We start from the raw sequence: 19774 nt of genomic DNA, 5'->3' as shown, positions 1-19774 counted from the left end.
CGTTAAACAAAAACTTGTTGCAGTGTTACCCTTCCTTTTAATTTCCTCCAACATATGTGCCTTTTTTTCTTCAAAATATTCACTGTGGTGGTAGTGAACGTTAACGGCCACATTGCAACAATGAACAAGGTAATTGGAAAGGTAACGATACAACAAATTTTTGTAATGAATGTAACTGAAAGGGGAATGGTGCAACAAGTTAGAAACATGAAAGAACTATTTGTTACCGAAAAAAATTAAAGGATTTAACTATTACAAATTCGAAACTTATAGGGTTCTTCGATGCATTTGGTCATTTATTAATAATAAATGATGTCTTTACAAATCTATCCTTTTAAGAGAGAGTTAATTTATGTTTATATAACCAATCGTTAGTTGATTCAGCGGTGATTGGCGCTGAACTTGGTAGGGAGGATCACAGTTCGATCCCCCGCAACTGCGATCGGGAGGGGGCTGGAACTACTTGATGTCAGAATTGACCCTCGAACCAGATTAAACTGGTGGTGAAAACAAAAAAAAAATTGTTTATATAATAGTATTTGATGTAAGTTGTAGAAAAGCAGTCTAGTTAGCACGATTAGCAAAGAGCGATAACCGAAGCACAAGGTAGTTTATCATCAAACGAAGAATCACAGTTCGAAGAAGACTTTATGGAAGATAAAAACCCACCCAAGTGTACAATGGGTGACTATTGTCGAAGAACTGATGCAGGGAAAAAAATTTAGGTTTCCAACCGACGAATCTCGTTGCCTTTGACATTAAAAATATGGTTCTAACTAGTTTAAGGGAGGATCAATTTGATGGGAGTGCAACTAGAGATCCATGGAAGCATCTCTCTCGATTGTATGACTTACTTTTTGCCTCTTGTATCTCCCAACATTATGTTTTTCAAAAATAATTACTTGATACAATGATACTTATCTTGATCAATTTTAAATTCATTCATAATTCCTTTTTTGGAATATATTTACGAGTGTGTGGTATAAAATAAGTATTCGTTGGGAGTAAAGATCGTCTTCATTTTCCAAAAGAAATAGTGTTGTCCACTCTACCAAAAAAAAATGATGTTGTCAATTATTATAATTTTGCAATAAATCAATGATATAAATGCACGTCTTTCGAGAATCATTAATATTATTTGAATAGTTTTAGTTCATCTAAAAAAATTCATAATTAACTTTTCAATCAAATGTCTACACCATTCATGTGACACAAAATATAACCAACAAAAAATCACACTTAAATATATAAGAACAAAAATAAAAACCCATGTTTGTGTAATAAATATGATTTTTAAATGGTTTTGCATGGGTACAATTTTGTTCCCAATAAAGATTATTAATTGCTCACTTTGTCAATAATAAGATCAATATTAAAAATTAATCGGTAAAACGAAAAGTGACCAATTTAATAATATTTATTTAGTGAAATATTGTGCACCGATTGAAAAAACCATTGAATCATATATTATTTGGAGGGCGATTCAAAACTTAATCGGCTCAAATTGAGAAAGATCTTTGGTTTATATCAATCTAAGGGAATAAGCGCCATAATGTGCTTGAAATCTACTAAGAAATTCTCCAATATAGTTTTCATTTTTTCTAGCAAAATGGCATCATCATCATCATCATCATCATCATCATCATCATCATCATCTAAGCTTCCAGTCATTTTTTTATCTGATTCATCTGCAAAAATTTGACCATTATTGCTCTCCAACTGATCAAACTGCAACATCATCACATTAGGTGATCTGAAGTTGCTAACATTGCTGCTCTCTGGTTGATCAAACTGCAGCACCGCCACGTTAGGCAAATGGAAGTTTCCAACATTTGAAGATGATCCAGGTTCTCTTGTAGCGGGTAATCTAGTCTCTGATGACTTGTTCAGGGAGGTCCCAATCATCGAGTTTAGATTACCTGCTGGTTTTATATGGTCGTGATCACTCTTATACGTCACAACATAAGTGTTGTTTTTGGTTTTGCTTTTTTGTACCATTTTTCTTGCCGGACAATCGCTGAAACTATTACATTTGTAGTAGCTCCTACAAAAACATTGATTGACTTCCTTGTAAATAAATCATCTCTAAATTATTACATTTTAATAGCTAAAATCACCCAATGAGTGATTCATATATATATAAAATTTGAAAGAAACAGGCTTAGGAGTGATGCACTTAATACTAATTAAATGTTACATTGAAAAAAGTAAGGTTTAAATAATATATTTTTGATCCATACAAACATATAATTGTTTTCTTCTTTCAAGTCGTTGTAAATATATTTTTTTTTTGTTTTCTTTACAAATATACCTTTCTTTTTCTTTCTTTTGGTCTTATTTTATTTGAGTCCCAACAAAATTTGTTCATGTTAGAATTGGTCCATGCATTATGTAAAATATTCAATTTTAGTTTCAAAAAATGAGGACTAAAATTAGTTGCGGTATTAAGTAACAGTTTTTAATTTTTTTTTAATAAAATCAAATGCAACCGTGGTTCGGCCACATATGTCGAATTTAACCACAATTCTACGGAATATCAAGGAATTCAATGCCTATGCACTATCTAAAACCCTAGGTGTGAGTGTGTGATTTCATATACCTAACCAAATTATTTTTTAAAATATGAAAGGAAAGAAAAAATTGTGAAAGTTAAAGTTTTGAATGTGTAAAAACCTTGGATGTGGAGACCCGTTAATGGGTTTTTGTCCGTATTTTATCCATGTCCATGAATCTTCTTTGACCTTCTCTTCAATCACATGGCCCTCCAACCCCATTTGATTATTATTTTTTCTGTAAAAAATAAAAGGTAAAATGATTTTAGGTTACAAGGAGTTGTTATGTAAAATTATTACCATTATTTTCAATATAATAAGACAAAATAATGATTAAAGTATATTGCCTAATAGGAATCCAAACTTTACCTTTTTCTTGAGTTGTGTTGTGGTTCTTGTGGATGTGTACTTGATAAAACCTGAGAATTAATTTGGGGTACTAGAGGTAGTTGATTGCTCTCTCTTGGGAGTTGTTGTGGAACTGATGGCTGATTGTATGTACGATCAAAATGAAGATTTGTCATTTCAATGTGGGTAAGATGTTTGGGAAAAAACACTTGATTGTTGTTGTTTGGTTGAATTTGTTGTTTAATGGGTATTGTAAAATTAGAAATGGTAGGATATTGGTTGGTTCCTTGAACACTAATATTAGTGTTATTCATAGTGGGGTGAGTAGTTTTGGTTGTATGGGTGCAAATAGTTGATGTGAGGGTGGGGGTAGTGAAGGTATTTGTAGTGTAGATGGGGGCAATCATGGTGTTTGTGGTATTTGGATTAGTGATGTTGAAGGTGCTGAAAGTGTTTGTGGGGATTGAAATAGTGGTGTTGGGATTGAAGTTGTGTTTCAACTTTTCTAGCTCAGTCAACTCATTTTGTTGCTTGATGAGTGTAGGGAAATAAGAAAAAGTAGAACTTTCTTTCGAGTTATGAACACTATTATTAGTGTTACCGATGGTAGTGATGTACGTTGGGATTGAGGTCATGGAAAGGGTGGAGACAATAGTGGTTGGGGAAGATGTTGTGTTGTTAAAAATTGTTGGGATAATGGTGGTAGTGGGGATAGATCTGGTGGTTGTCAATTTTTCGAGCTCAGTCAACTCATTTGGTTGCATCAGTTGTTGTTCGATGAATGTTGGGATATTGAAAAAGGTAGAACTTCGATTCAAGTTATGAAAGCTAGTATTAGTGTTAGTGATGGTATTGGTGGTGGAGGTAATTTTTTTGGGGATGGTGGCGGTGGAGAATGCGGGGATAATTGCAGTGGGGGAAGATGTAGCATTTGTAATGATTGTTGGGATAATGGTTGTAGCAGGGGTGGTTGTGAGGTTAGAGGTAGTGAAGGTTGTGGTAGTGTAGAAGGGGGTAATTGCGGTGCTATTGTTGGTTGGAGATGTGATGTTGAAGGTGTTGATACTGGTTGTTAGGATTGGAATAAAGGTGTCGGGATTGGTATTGGTAATTATTGTTGGAATAGTGGTTGTAGCAGGGGTAGCAATGGTGTTTGTCAGGGTACAAATAGTGGAAGTGAGGGCGGTGGTAGTGAAAGTTGTGGGGGTGGTGGTGGTGATTGTTGTTGGGATGATGGTGGTGTTGAGGTTGGGGATAGTTGTGGTGGGGGAAGTTGTGGTATTGGTAATAATTGTTGGGATAGTGGAGGTAGGGATCGGGATGGTGGGGGAGGCAAAAGAGATCGAGCTATTTCGATGGGCAGAAGTACGATTATCAAAATAAGATGGTGTGGCCCTTTGATGGGATGTCGTGTTATTTGTGGTGGTGTTGGTGTTGGTAGTGGTTGGGGTTGGAGGTGGAGATGGATTTTCAGAAATGGTGTCATGAGGAGTAGAGGTGCTTGCTTTGCAGCTACGCACAATGGCAAATAGATCCCAATCATTATTATCCATGGGAGAAACAAAAAACATTAATTTTTTGGGGTGACGAGAACTGAAATCTAAGCAGAATCACAATCACACTGTGTGTGTATTTTTTCAACTGAAGAAAAATGTGTTTAGTGATTTTGTTTTTACCTAATTAAATTGAATGGGTACTCGAGAAACAAAACCAAATTAAAGGAACAAAACACCTAACTTTTCGAGTAAAACAAAAAAATTTAGTTGATATAGAGAGACAGATAGATGGAACGAAAGAGAGAAAAGAATAGATAGACAACAAGGAGCGACCAAAGCAAGCTATTTAATGGTGGAGCGCAACGAATTTATTAATGAATCTATCCATAATATGAATTAAATACATTAATAATCAAATAAACATAAAAAGTAAAATTGATGCGACAACAAGACTTAAATGTTACACGGGTTTAATATGATATCTCCATGTATTTATATATAAGAGATAGAGGATTAGTGCAAACTCACAATGTTGTCTATTACTCCCTCCGTCCTAAATATAGGAACTCCTACAAAAAAACACGAGTATTAAGAAAAATTGTTGGAGTAATAATTGTGTTTGACTTATGTGAAACTTTTACTAATTTGCCCTTTATATTTAATGTATTCAATGTTATTTTTTCATATTCAAATGCAAGTTAGTGGTATTAACGAGAGATATATTTGAAAAAAGAGTAATAATTGCATGTATAAAATTGTAAAGGGTCATATATTTAGAGACAATGCAAACTTTTTTTGTAAAAGGTTCCTATAATTACGAACGGAGGGAGTAGTCACTTTGGTTCAGAACCTCAAAATGTAAAAAAAAAAAAAAAACTATTCTTTTATTTAATTGAAAAAATAATTAAATTTACTAATTTATAGTAATTAGTGAATTTTTAAAAATATATAAATACATATAATAAATTGAAATAAGAAATATTTTATGTGAAAAACGAATTTGTTTATATATATAAAATATTAAATGCATGAATTATTCAAAGAATTGTAACCAAAAATAACTTTGAAATTGTAATTTTTTTTTATTATATACATGCATGAAAAAAAATAATGAAAATAATTTATTTATTTTCATCAATTTTTTGAAATAATAAATTTCATAATTTTTATTTTGTCCTAATCAAATTGATGCGTAATTAAAGAGATTCTATTTTATTTTTGTTTTTACCACCAGTATCCGGCCCACTGTACCGTTTAAACCGGTTCGGGGATCAGTTCTAGAGTCAAGTGGCATCGAGTAATAATTAATGAGATTCTTGATTTCCTTTGAAAGTTTTTATATTAAATATTGACTTCCTATAAAAGTTTTTTAATTAATTAAATAGAAACAAATAAATAAATCACTTTTTTTTAAAAATAAATAAATTTTATTCCATAAATAAATAAATCACTGAATAGTCAATACAATAAAAATAATGAATTTTTTTCATAAACTTATACCGTAATTTAGTTACTAAATTCAAACAATATACATGTTCAAATATTTTAGGGGTTTGAATTCCGACCCATTCCTAATAATAACTATTAATTGGATTACACTTATAAACACCTTTTTTATAAGAATGGAAAACAACTTTAATCCTATTATTTAATATGATATCTGAATTTAATTATTTATTTTATAAATTCATTAAATTATAGTAAATAAAAAAGAAAATAATTTTTTGGTAAATTATAAGCCTAAAAGCATCAATTTTATTTTTGGTAAATTAATAAAGGAAAACAAATTTGGAATAATTTTCTTTTTTGTTGCATCTTCCAAATTTGTTTTTCTTTATTAATTTACCAAAAATAAAATTGATGCTTTTAGACTCATAATTTACCAAAAAAATATTTCCTTTTTTAATTTACTATAATTTAATGAATTTATAAAATAAATAATTAAATTCAGATATCATATTAAATAATTGGATTAAAGTTGTTTACCATTGCTATAAAAAAAAGTGTTTATAAGGGTAGTCCACTTAATAGTTATTAGGAAGGGGTTGGAATTCAAACCCCTAAAATATTTCAACACATGTATTGTGTGAATTTAGTAACTAAATTACAGTATATGTTTATGAAAAAAATTCATTATTTTTATTGTATTGACTATTCAGTGATTTATTTATTTATGAAATAAAATTTATTTTTTTAAAAAAAGTGATTTATTTATTTGTTTCTATTTAATTAATTAAAAAACTTTTATAGGAAGTCAATATTTAATATACAAACTTTCAAAGAAAATCAAGAATCTCATTAATTATTACTCGATGCCACTTGACTCTAGAACTGATCCCCGAACCGGTTTAAGCGGTACAGTGGGCCAGATACTGGTGGTAAAAACAAAAATAAAATAAAATAGAATCTCATTAATTACGCATCAGTTTGATTAGGTTTTCATCTTCAAAAAACCTTCCATTTAGGTTTTAGTCTCCGACATTACAAAATTTGTTATGCTATCTCCAATGGGGAGAGTTTGGCTCTATTTGGTAAAAAATAGCTGATAAGTTAGCTTATAGCGGATAGCTTATAAGCTAGCTTTTAGCTTATTGCGAATAAACTAGTCGATTGAATTTGTAATTTTTGGTAAAATTAACGGTTGAACTAGCTTATAAGTATGAAATTAGCGGTTGAACTAACTTATAAATATGAAATGACATAATAAAAGATTGAAGACATACTAAATTAGCGGTTGAATGTTTAATTAATATTTAATTTTTTTCAAGTAAGATGATAGGGGTAAAATTGAAGATAAAAATAATAAACTATAAGCTCATAAGCTATTTGAAATAGCGTTTAGAAAATAAGTTATAAGCTCTTTTTTAAAAACCGTTAACAAACAAAGTTTTTAACTTATAAGCCATGACACCCCAAGATCAAACAACACACTGATTTTAAAAAAATCACTATTTGCCATCTAGCACGGGAACACTTCACCAAGTTCGCATTCTAGAAAGCAAACTATTGTCGTATATAGCACTGCCCTATATACCATGAGGTCTTACTATTATTAGAGTCAGAGGAGGGGTATAGGGGGTTCGTCTACGCAGTAATGTTTTGCGTCTGTAATAATAGTTTGCATATTTAAACTAATTTAGGTATATGTCTGCATGATTATGCATTTAAATTTGTCAAAACAGGTTCAGTAATACGCGAAAAATAGTTCATGTCCAGTTTTGGACCTTTGGTCTGGGATGTGTTTGCTAGCAAGGTTCGTCACATAGCAACGAACGGTGAAGGTTTTCGCCGATTAACCAACGAACCCTTCTATTATAGACAACAATATCAGCAACATAACAAAACAGTAACGTCGACAAATTGAATATAAAAAATTTTCTTTATATTTCTGTCTAATCTTTTAATAATTTTTTTTTTAGTATTACATCAATTTAGATACTTCTAGTTCTAGGTTAACGTAACAATATGCTCAACTTCTATTTAATATAATAAGGAAAATGCTAAACAGTGCCCACTGTTCTTAAAATTGAGTGTTAACTCGTAAACTCGTACGTTTACGAGTTTAGGTATGAAAAACTGGTTAAACTCGAAGGTAAACTCGGTTTTTAGTAAAATGGTGGGAAAAACGACTTTAACCGAGAACTCGGAGTGAAAACGGTAAACTCGGGTGAGTTTACATGTTTTTTCAAGTTTACCATTTCAAACTTTTCTGGCCCAATTTCATTTTTTTGGCCGTTAGACAAAAAATTTCCTACACGTTTTTCAAAAAAAACACTTTTACTTTTGGTTAAGTAGCCTAGCGGCTAGAGTCTCGCACATTTAAATGTGGAGAAATGTGGAATCGATGTTCGAACCCCGGCCACTCCAATAATGTCCCCGGTAGTTCGAACCCCGGTCATGTTAACTTGTGCCCTAAGGACACATGTTAAGCTACCTAAAAATAGAAATATAGCATTTAATGATACAAAGAATTTAATGTTTAGATAATTGAATACACCACAAGTTAAATAAATGTTTTCCACATTTATCTTCTTAACATGTGCCCTTAAGGACATAAGTTAACATTCTCCTATAATTAACTTAGAAACTTATGAATCTTCTTATTTTGAATAGATTTGGGTGTTCAATTATATGATTTTGTTGGGATAATTATGTATTTTGATGCATGTTTATGGACATATGCTGTTTATATGGTTATTTGGTATATTTTGGCTTTATAATTAAGTTAATATTTAGAAATATTGACATTTTTATAGTATTATATTAGTATATATGTCATATACATAATAATTTTAATATTATTTTAATTTTAGGTAAACTCGTACGATTTTACTATTCGAGTTTACTTGTCGAGTTTACCTATGCAAAACGAGTTAAGGTAAAAACTCTGATCCTGACAACCTGCCCCAGGGGCACTCTTTAATTATCTTAAATAGTAAGTTTTTGTTAAGATTTTATGGAAATGTGTGAAGTCAACGCATTGGAAATTAAAATGTTTCACTTTTTGAATAAATTATTTCTTTAAATGGAATGCTTAAAGAGTGTCCCTAGAGCACTGTTTAGCGAGACTCATATAACAATAAAGTCCTAAATGGGATGTCCCCCTGGAAATCTTTAGGTGTCAAATGGAAGAGTTGGGCCTATAAGTGCAGGCCGGCGGCACTTAGCTAGTGCATGTGCATCTTCTGTTTTTGGTCCAACAGAAGCCAACTTAGCTGCTCCACCATCCATATTTCCCAGCATTACGCCAAGTACACGGACCGAGTTTTGACTCCAGTGCAGAGAGGTAATGTCCCATTTGAGTGGCCTTCGTTTCAGTTAGTCATATCGTTTCCAATTTGACCACAAAAAGTGTCTCATCAATTACAATATTGTTCCTAGCCATGGTGACGAAAGCAGGCCGATAGGAACAATAGGAACAATATATAAAGCTTTGAAGTATGGATACTCCAAAATTCAAGTCATAACCGTACCTGGTACTCTTGATACTCATGGGTGAGTGCAAACTACGTACCAACTTTTTAAAAATGAAAATTTGGGTAATTCATTTGGGTACACGTTTCTTCCTTCGAGAATTAAGCTTTTCCAACCTAGACTAGACTTCGACAATAGAAACGACGGTGTCATAGTTACTTCATCTGATTTGTAAGTAGAGAAATGACGTATAACTATTGAAAACAAGGGTCTCACACTTTAGAGTCATAGAGAGCATTTGAATGATTATTGACAACTAGGCTTCAAGTTAAATAACAAAGACTGGAGATCAAAACCACCATAAAGCACGTGAATGACTTGCAAATGTTAACGCGGGACATGAAAGGAGCAGACAGCCAAATCAGAACAACAGAAAAAATAGGAAGATCAGACAGGATATCTGCAAGATGCAAAGGCAGCCGAATGGCCTACTACATGAAACAATAACAATGATGTGGGGCACACTGATAAGGGCTCATTGAAAAGAACCTTTTGGGCTCTGTCTCATACGGGTGACTAAGAGTCTAGTGATGGAGTCACCTACCAGAAAGGTCGCCAGGGGTAAACTGTATAAAAATGCAAGTACTTGAGAACACGGTTGATTGGGGATAAAAAACAATCACGAGCACACCAGGTAGGCATCGTTTGGGTTGCCACTTTAAAGTCTAATACTATGAGACAGATTGAAAAGAGGCATAGCCAGAAAATCATTGACATGTGTAATGCACAATAAGAACAAAAACATATATTGATCTCAAAGAGAATACACAGGTCCTAGTTTCCCTAATTAACGCGTCTAAAATGAACCCAGACCTAACTAATCACACTACAAGGAATTTTGATGCTAGATTAAGGTAACGTAATAAAATATGAAATACAAGTATTAAAGTAATTTGTTTATTAACGTAATTAAATATGATAGTGATTGGTGGAAGTGTACTTTGGAACCGGCGGTTACTTTTCCGTCAAATCTTTATACAAGGCTCTTAGCGATTTACTCCTTCAACCTTGTCTTTTAAGTGAGGATTTTCGGAGAGTTTTAAAAGATAATTGGAATTCCTTGGCGACCTCAAAGGTTAAAACTTTTTCTTGGCAACTCTTTCTTCACCGCCTACCAATCCATGGTGACTTGAACGACAGGAATGTCCTGAGCATCGGTCCTGACTCCGATTGCCTTTGGTGTCCGGGAGTGGTGGAAGTTGAAGACCGTCTGTTTTGTAGATGCAGCTTCATCTCTTCTACTTCTGGTTCAAAGTCTCGGAAAGGATTATCTCTCATTTGGCATTCAACTTTTGAAAATTTGGGAAGCTAGGAATGAAGTAATTTTGTATTCTAAACCGGCGGAGGTTGACGAAACAGTTGAGGCTATTAGGCTTATCTCTTGGAAGTGGTTTGTATCTAGAAATCAGAGGAGGCGGTTTGGTTTTATGTGTCGACTACAAATCCTCACCTTTGTTTTTAATCCTAGTCTTTTTTGGGTGGCTAGAGTACCCCATTGTACTTTTCTCAGTTATGGGTCTATTACTCGTACTTTTCTCATCTCATTTAATATATTTTGCCGTTCAAAAAGAGTAATCAAGATTAGTATAACAATTTTTTTCTTGGAAACTAATTGCCACTATTTGTTCTTTTATACTTACAGATATAATAAACATCACCAAGAAACCACTGGACTAAGAATAGGCAGAGCAAAAATTCCACAAGTTAAAAACAACAAAGAATATACCTTCTTTCAAAGGAGTCAACCATATATGGAAACTTCGGTTGTATGCTTGTCGCTTTCCGCAACCACCTATTACCCAAGAGTGCTTTGTCAACATTATAATGGAACTCGAGTTCCGCAGCTTTCGAAATAACTAAATGGTATACTAGGATGGCCCATTTCATCGAGCACTTCTTGAACCTGTTAGGAAAAATGAACAAGAAACTTAACAATTTTCCAAGAAAAATAAATATGGGTATTAATGATACGTACACAACTTGTTTATATTCAATAATAAGATATAGTATTAGTAGGTATCCCAGGCTATGCTTTATCCATTGTTATCAATCATGCCCCCCCTTGTATGACTTGAATCACATGTGAAATCGCAAATTGGTAAGATCATAGTGAAACACGAACAAGATCGTAAAGAACGTGAGATCTCTTGCGATCCCAAAAATGGGCCTTTCCGAGCCAGGGACGGGGGATCCCCTAAACCCGTCCTAAAACTCCCAAAAACAACACCTATCTCCCTCCACTTGAATCTCTTGACCCTCTCTACTCATCTCTTAACCTTCACACATCTTACCCCACCACTCTCGAGTTTCAATCCTCTTTGCTCATCTCATATCTTCAAATCTACCCTCACCGCTTTGCTGTGCTGCCATTGCTTGATCTGCATTCAAATTCATTGGAAATGGCTTCTGTGAAAGTTGATAGTGGGGATGGATGGCAGTGGCTCGTGATAGTGAGGCTGCTGAATGTTATTCTGATGGTTAATATTTTAGTTGAATGTGGAACGTATGTTATGTATCTGACTAATTATGACTTGTTTTGGATGTTTTGGTTATAATACTTCACTTTTAACTTTGCTTTAATGTTCTTCTTTATAGGTTTTTTTTTCATATTTAGTAGCTATTAAAAAAAACTTATGTTCATATTTAAAATAAATGGAACAATAAAAAAAAAAATACTTGCACTTAATATTTAAACTAAATGGAACAATTGAAAATATGATCTCTTTTTAAATAGGAAAAGTACTACAAAAAATCCTATACCTATTTACACTATATAGCCCTACAACCCTTCAGTTTTATCACAATCTAGCCCTACAACAATAACAAAAGGGGCACTCCACTCACTATTTGACCAAATACTCCACCTTACCCTGTAAAATTGCCACCAACAAAAATAAAAGTCAGGCATAAGAAACAATTGGACAGAAAAATCATTATTATACTCCAAGACATATAAGATATAAAAAATAAAAACCCTGGAATGAAAATGAAAAGAAGCAGAAACATGACCCTGCATACCCTCCTTTGACGAATAGATTCGGCTTCATAAAAGCCATCACTGAGAGATGGAAAATTAACGGCTAGAACACCTTTCGGAGGTTCCGAGGTTATCTTTCGGAATATCATGCGACAAGAGAAGATATGACAAGAGAGAAAGCGAAGAAAGATCAGTATGCAGCTTTGATGAACGTTATGTGGTTCGGAAAAGAATTTAAGGATTCAAATTGTGGCTAGGGTTTTGATTAAAACCTCATTGAAGTATAGATTAAGTAATGGGATCCGTTACTTGACTTGTGAAACCATGTGCTCGAAGCAAAATCAGATTGCTTGCACAAAGAAAGTGGTCAAAGATATATTAAAAACTTAGAAAGAAGGTATATTCTTTGTTGTTTTTAACTAGTGGAATTTTCACTATGCCTATTTTTAGTCCGGTGGTTTCTTGGTGATGTTTATTATATCTATATAAGTATGATCTCATATACAAGTTAATGGTAAATTCTAATATGGACCACTTCATCAAGTGGTCCATGGTGGACCAGTCATGAATAACATTATAACGAATATGAATTTTACAAAATCCACCGTTGGATTGAAAGTTTATATCATATAGATCATCCATAGAAAAATTTAGGAAAATTGAAAATCATTTGATATGTTATTGAGACCCATCAAGATTAACGGTTTATTAAATACCGTAATCTTATGATATAAACTTTCAATCTAACAGTAAATTTTGTAAAATTCGTATTCAGTAGATCACTTGTCCACGGTGGACCACTTGTGAAGGTGGTCCACCGTAGCATTAGCCACAAGTTAATGCCCTCGTTGCTTTGGTATTTGTTTAACGTGGGTTTTTTTTTTCCTTTTTGAAATTGAAGTTTACAGTTGTGTATGACGTTATGTTTTTGAGACGAATATTGAAGTGTATAATAATTAATTAATGGTCATTAATGTTCCACTATTATCTTTCCCACCCTTGCAGTCAAATATGAATGAACGTGAATACTGTGAAATATTTGGAAAATAGCCTTATTTCTTTTACTTGTTTCCAACTTTGCCTCTATAGTCACAACAATGTAAAGGGGAAATGAAATTGCGTAGACACAGCGGAAATGTTAGAATAACATCATTGTCGTATTCTTTGCGAGAGAAACACAAATACAAAAAGTTGCATCTGTTTATGACCAGGTATATGAATCTGAGTTATAAATGAATCTATCTAAAATCCATCGCTCTGCACTGTTTTATTAAAAATATGAGGGATGTCAATGAATTGCACTTTGAATTGTTCAGAATTAATTTTAACATCCTTATGTCAAAAAGATCTATAATGTTTTTCCTTAAAAGACGAATATAACATCTCTGCATAATATATATATTCTATTAAACAAAACTAATAATAACGTCATACACAACTGTAAAAATAATAATAACGTCATACACAGCTGTAAATTCAATTTCAAAAAGAAAAAAACAAAAACCATGTTAAACAAAAAGCGGAACTTGCGTAAGATAGAAAGATTGATTATCCCATTTCCAACGTTCTGCGCCTTTTTCCATTAACTTGTATATGAGATCATACTTATATAGATATAATAAACATCACCAAGAAACCACTGGACTAAGAATAGGCAGAGTGAAAATTCCACTAGTTAAAAACAACAAAGAATATACCTTCTTTCTAAGTTTTTAATATATCTTTGGTCACTTTCTTTGTGCAAGTAATCTGATTTTGCTTCGAGCACAGGGCTTCACAAGTCAAGTAACAGATCCCATTACTTAATCTATACTTCAATGAGGTTTTAATCAAACCCTAGCCACAATTTGAAACACTAAATTCTTTTCCGAACCACGGAACGTTCATCAAAGCTGCATACTGATCTTTCTTCGCTTTCTCTCTCGTCGCAAGATGTTTGGAAAGGTAACCTCGGAAGCTCCGAAACGTGTTCCGGCCATCAATTTTCCATCTCTCAATGATGGCTTTTATGAAGCCGAATCTATTCGTCAAAAGAGGGTCCGCAAGGTGATGTTTCTCCTTCTCTTCTTTTTTAAATCCAGCGTTTTTATTTTTATTTTTTATATCTTATATGTCTTGGAGTATGATAATGATTTTTCTGTCCAATTGTTTCTTATGCCTAACTTTTCTTTTTGTTGGTGGCAATTTTACAGGGTAAGGTGGAGTATTTGGTCAAATGGTGAGTGCCCCTTTCGTTTTTGTTCTTGTTGTAGGGCTAGATTGTGATAAAACTGAAGGGGAAAGGGCCAATGTGATATATTTAATAATATTTTATTTCTTTGTTTATTTATCGTTCAAGGTTCGGATGGGATGAGACAGATAACACTTGGGAGCCTCGAGAAAATTTAGTTTGTGCTGCTGATCTTGTTGAAGATTTTGAGAAGAGGTAATCCCTTATTCTCTTGTACAATATTTACATTTTTCTTTAGATACGGTAATTATGAGTGATGATGAATGATATATTTTCAATTATTGTGTTGTGTTTGCTATGAATATGAATGTGTTGTCTATAAGCATACATGGACGACTGCGGTTGTCAGAAACTGGACTTCATGACAGGGCTATATAACTAAAAATTATAATAGCATGTTTTCTTGCATCAGAAAAGGATCGGAAAAGCATCGGATGCTCAAACGCAAGCATGATGATAGGTCTGCCAATGCTTCGGAAGAGGATACTATGAAAGCTTCCGAGAAGAGGTAATCACTTATTTTTCTGTACAAGGTTTATAATTTTCTTAGATTCGGTAATTATGAGTGAGGTTGAATGACATATTTCAATTTATGTATTTGTTTTGTGTTTGCTATGAATATGAATGAGTTCTGTATAAGCATATGTCGACAACTGTGGTTGTCAGAAACTAGATGGACTTATGACAGGACATTAAAATTATAATAACATGTTTTCTTACAAATATTTTTTTCTTCATTATTTTGAAGTTCGTCAGCAAGTTCGTCAGCAAATAATCGGAAGCTCAAAAGCAAGCACGGGGAAGGCAGCAGTCCTGGCACAGCCAACCATGCTAATGACGATAATGCACAAGCGTTTCCGAGGAGGTAATCCCTTATTCTTCTCTACAATGTTTACGTTTTTCCTTAGATTCTATAATTATGGGGAGGACGAATGACATTTCAATTTATGCAGTGCATTGTTTTCTTTTGCTACGAATATGAATGGGTTGTGCATAACCATAGGTTGTGCATAACCATAGGCCGACAACTGTGGTTGTCAGAAACTTGACTTAATGATAGGACTTTATGATTAAAATAACTTGTTTTCTAACCAAAAAAAATTCTTCATTGTTTTGAAGGTTGGCACCAGGAAAGTTTTGGGGGAGGCAGGTTGTGTACGAGCAAGGTGGTAACGGGACTGAAGGTCGGCCTGTTTGTAGTGAGTAGTGGCTGCTAAATGCTATGGTAGTGGTTATTACTGTAGTTAGATTTTTGTCTTTGTCTCTTATGTTATGGTTTTTTTTTTTTGACTTGGGATGTTTTGGTTCCGATACTTCAGATTTAAATTTGTTTGAATAATGTTATCATTTATTAGTTAATTACGTTTAATGGGGGCATATCTAGTGAGAATAGCTATTTTATGTGAGTAAGAGAAGTCATTCTCAGCCATTAGATCAAAGTAAATGACTGAGATTAGGATTCTGAAATCAAAATATAACACTCATTTTCCTCTAGGTTATATATATATTAGTATAACTTTTAATAAGGATCTTAATATATTTTATGATGTTGCAACCCCCCCTAGGTTCAATCTTGATCTTGACAACATTGTTTTCTATAACAAACATCATCATCATCATTTACTTGAATGTCAAACAATTACCAAATTAGGCGATACATTGAAATGCTCAAATTGAAAACTGTATTCCATGTCAGATTGTTACTCACTAGTCACTACATTGAAAATTTCTTCCACAACCATGTACTTTCATTAATCAATAAAATAAAATGTTCAAAAAATTAGTCATACCTCTGGAGGCTCCCATAAACTATCTGCAATTTCCTCAACCACTTCTGCCGCCAAGTTGTCATCAACCACATCTCGCCGCAGCAGAATTTGCCGAGGTTGGATTAATGTATGGAATTGTTGATCAACAGCTTCTTCAAGAATGTTATCAAGCATATTTTTATCAAAGAAGTAGGGAGTATACCTATTCAAACCAAAGCAATAATGTCGGCATAAATATTCTGTTGCTTTGGTAAAAAATACTACATTTGCTCATTTGACGCAAATGTTGTAAATACATAAATAACACTATTTTAGGATAAAATATTTCATTCTTTCTTTCATTTTCTCTTCACTACACTTCACCATGATCAGTCATTTTTGGGAGAAGATTTTATTTTCATTTTTTTATTATCAACTATTAAGATTAGTCCACGTAATAGTATTTGAGCCCGTCCTTTAAAATCATCAGAAATAATAAGAGTGAATCACCATTTTATTGCATGATATTGTGGGTCTGGCAATTTATCATTCAAATTTACGAAATGGAAAAATAGTCCCTCAAATTGAAGCCTGTCATCCAATTTAAATCTTTCATCGTCTAAAAGGGACATAAATGCCAAATCGATGTTGTCAATGACATGCTCAAATGGAGTATATTTTCATAAATTTGTTTATGGTTTCAACTGAACTTTTTATTTTGTAATCCAGATTCATCAAAATTGATTGACAAAAGGACTAATTGATTGATGATCTTCAATTTAATGGAATATTTACTATTTTGGAAATTGGAGAAAACAAATTGGTCATCCTTGAAATAATAATAATCAGCATTTTTCTCTTTCGAGTTTCAAGTAAACATAATGGGATAATTAATCAAAATAAGTTCAAATCATAATAGCATATCAAAAATCAATATTTGTAAAAAACTGCTAAAAGTACTGTAGAACTAAGAAAACCAAAGAAGAATCAATGGCAAAAAAAAGGAGGCTAGTCTATGGCAATTATATTCTTGCATGTGTAAAAGAAACATGAGAAGGGATATCCCTGTTGAGTTACTGCTCTAAATGAGATTTCAAGATATACAATAATCATTTTACTGATATTACATTTCGAATAAACAACTTGTAAGCAAGTTCTATGACAACAGCACCAATTCACACAAAACCAACTTAGATGAGCAATACGTACCGTTTAATTCCATTTGTAGTTGCTATTGCTATATCCATCGACCTTTTTCCCAACACCATTGTGAGGGATTGTCTTCAGAAGTTTATTAGCTGCCTTGACCTGAAGGTAAAATATTTATAATAGGTAAAGATTGTAGTCAAAATGTCAAATAAAATTAAAATATGTGCAACAATGAAAGAGAAATAATACCTGTTTCTCGTTTGGAAAAATGAGGCTTTTCCTGCATGGTATGTAGTGAGCAACATTATAAATCAAACAAAAAATAAATCAAGTAAGAATAGAATATTAACATATTCAATTTCATTCTCTGGAACAACCATCTGCATGTATATGCGTCACTACGTCTTTCTAAACGACCAAATAAATAATGGATCATATATAACCCGTAAATGCACTAACTCAAACCAGCACAACTACATCTCAAATTGCAATCTGAAAAAGTCAACCGTACCTTGAAATGTTCATATGCTAAATCAAGACGGCAGGCACCCACCACGCCACTTGGTATATTCAATTTTTTGACATATGAAACTAAGACGATTAAAAATTAAAAAAGGTCAGTATTTGGTGTTAATTGCTAATCAGAGATCAACATTGATCAAAACATGTGATTGTAAACATATAATGATAAAAGTACAAAATATAGCCTGTGTTCAAGGGAATATTTTAGCACACAAAATGTGTAGTGCAAGGATCAGGTTCGGTCATAGAAGGTCAGAAATGTCTAATTCAAGTATGAGGTTCAGTCACAGTAAGTAGGTCACTTATTTGCATTGGAAAGCTACTTGAAGTTCGAAAAATCCCTTTGGAATTTATTTACTCATGGGCTTTGAGTTTGTCTCTTCACTTTGGAACAACGGTGTATCATTAAAGTTTGGAAAAGTAGGCAAGTAAAATTTTATGGCAGTATACATGATATGTCACACAATCCTGCCTATGCTAGCCTTGCTATGCATAGCTGGTCCGAAGCCCGGATAAAAGGAGAGGGTTGTGTTAGGCAAACAACGGCCAATGTAAAACTTAATCCAATCTCTATGACCTAGATCAAATACATTATATTGTGAATGCTAGGTCATTGCCCTGAAGCAACAATGCACCGTAAAGTTAGAGTAGCCCCCCACCACCAAATTGGTACTAGAGGGAATCGAACCTGAGACCTTGAGGATGAGTACATTCCCAAGTCCCACCGGACCAAATTGATCGATTATGTTACAAGCAATGTCTATAGATTCTCACCTTAGATAGCACAATGGCAGGACAATCGCAATTCTTCCCCAGCGATCTCCTCAAAGCCTCGATTCTGGCCCTCACCATTCCATTTTCCCCCAGCACCGTATCCCAATACGATCTTCCTCGTACATCATTCTCGTTTTGCAGATCTATCAAATCACTATAGTCAGTCCTTTGCCAATGAAGAAGACTCCTCATATACTACGTTGCTGAAGGTCTTCTAATCTACTTTGGATTTTTCGGTGCGTTCGGTTTTTGCAATAATCTACAGAAGAAAGAAAATGATTGAGCGGTAGGGTTTTTATTTTCTGATTTTTAATATAAATAAAAAATCTTTACTAATAAATATTTTTGTTTAAAATCCATCATGGTGCTGACATGTGGCTATTCGTTAGTCAACTAACACTTTTTGTAATGTCGAGGTTGGAGATAAATTATAACGAACATAAATAAAACTAAAAACCTAGAGTACAAGGAAAGAGAAATGACATGATAAGTTTTATAATGGTTCACTATTAAATGATCAGTTAGTCAATTTCAGCACTTACAGAGTGATTTTTCTCCCTAAACTAAGAGAGACTTCTTCAATCATAATCAAATTCAATCGATTACAATTATTTAGGTAAAATATCTTAGATTTCCTTATTTCCCAAACTAGGAAAGACTTCAACCTCACAAAAGAGGATTTCCATCTAGTGTTGCACATCAGGACTTTTTGCCTTCCAAGAAGGAATACCTTGTTGGGTTACAAGTTGTTTCCACTAATGGGCGGTTTCCATAATCTTTGAGTTTTTATCAATGTGATACAAAGTAGGGTTGTGCACAGTTCGGTTTCGGTCGGATTTGGCCCAAAAAAGCCAAAACTGACGAACCACCGATGGCAATATTTGAGACCCATTTTCGATTGTAGCATTGTGCGGGTTTTGACGGATGACGGGTTAACGGGTGAGTTTACACGGGTAGCAAGGGCACAACAAAGAATGAGAAAGAAGAATATAGAGGGTTCATAA

General features: G+C 33.4%; 1 protein-coding gene across 2 annotated transcripts; it reads right to left on the bottom strand.

Annotated features, from left to right (window-relative positions):
* Positions 1-1273: 1273 nt before the first annotated feature.
* LOC123905881 (probable WRKY transcription factor 27) lies at positions 1274-19058 on the bottom strand. Of its 2 annotated transcripts, XM_045955658.1 has the most exons (9): positions 18771-19058; positions 17986-18065; positions 17724-17754; positions 17535-17633; positions 16368-16548; positions 11097-11273; positions 2922-4965; positions 2674-2790; positions 1274-2044 (listed from the first exon to the last, which is right to left on the bottom strand). In XM_045955658.1, exons 7-9 carry the CDS (start codon positions 4469-4471, stop codon positions 1528-1530), a joined length of 2184 nt encoding a protein of 727 aa, XP_045811614.1. In that variant the 5' UTR covers positions 4472-4965; positions 11097-11273; positions 16368-16548; positions 17535-17633; positions 17724-17754; positions 17986-18065; positions 18771-19058; the 3' UTR covers positions 1274-1527. The 2 variants fall into 2 exon arrangements, with proteins under 2 accessions (XP_045811614.1, XP_045811615.1); XM_045955659.1 differs by lacking the exon at positions 2922-4965 and having other exon boundaries at positions 18771-19040.
* Between the last annotated feature and the right edge of the window lie 716 nt (positions 19059-19774).

The sequence above is a fragment of the Trifolium pratense genome, linkage group LG2 (genome assembly GCF_020283565.1).
Source record: "Trifolium pratense cultivar HEN17-A07 linkage group LG2, ARS_RC_1.1, whole genome shotgun sequence".
NCBI lineage: Eukaryota > Viridiplantae > Streptophyta > Magnoliopsida > Fabales > Fabaceae > Trifolium > Trifolium pratense.
The sequence above is the reverse complement of the archived record's forward strand: the minus strand, read 5'-3'. Positions and strand labels throughout refer to the sequence as shown.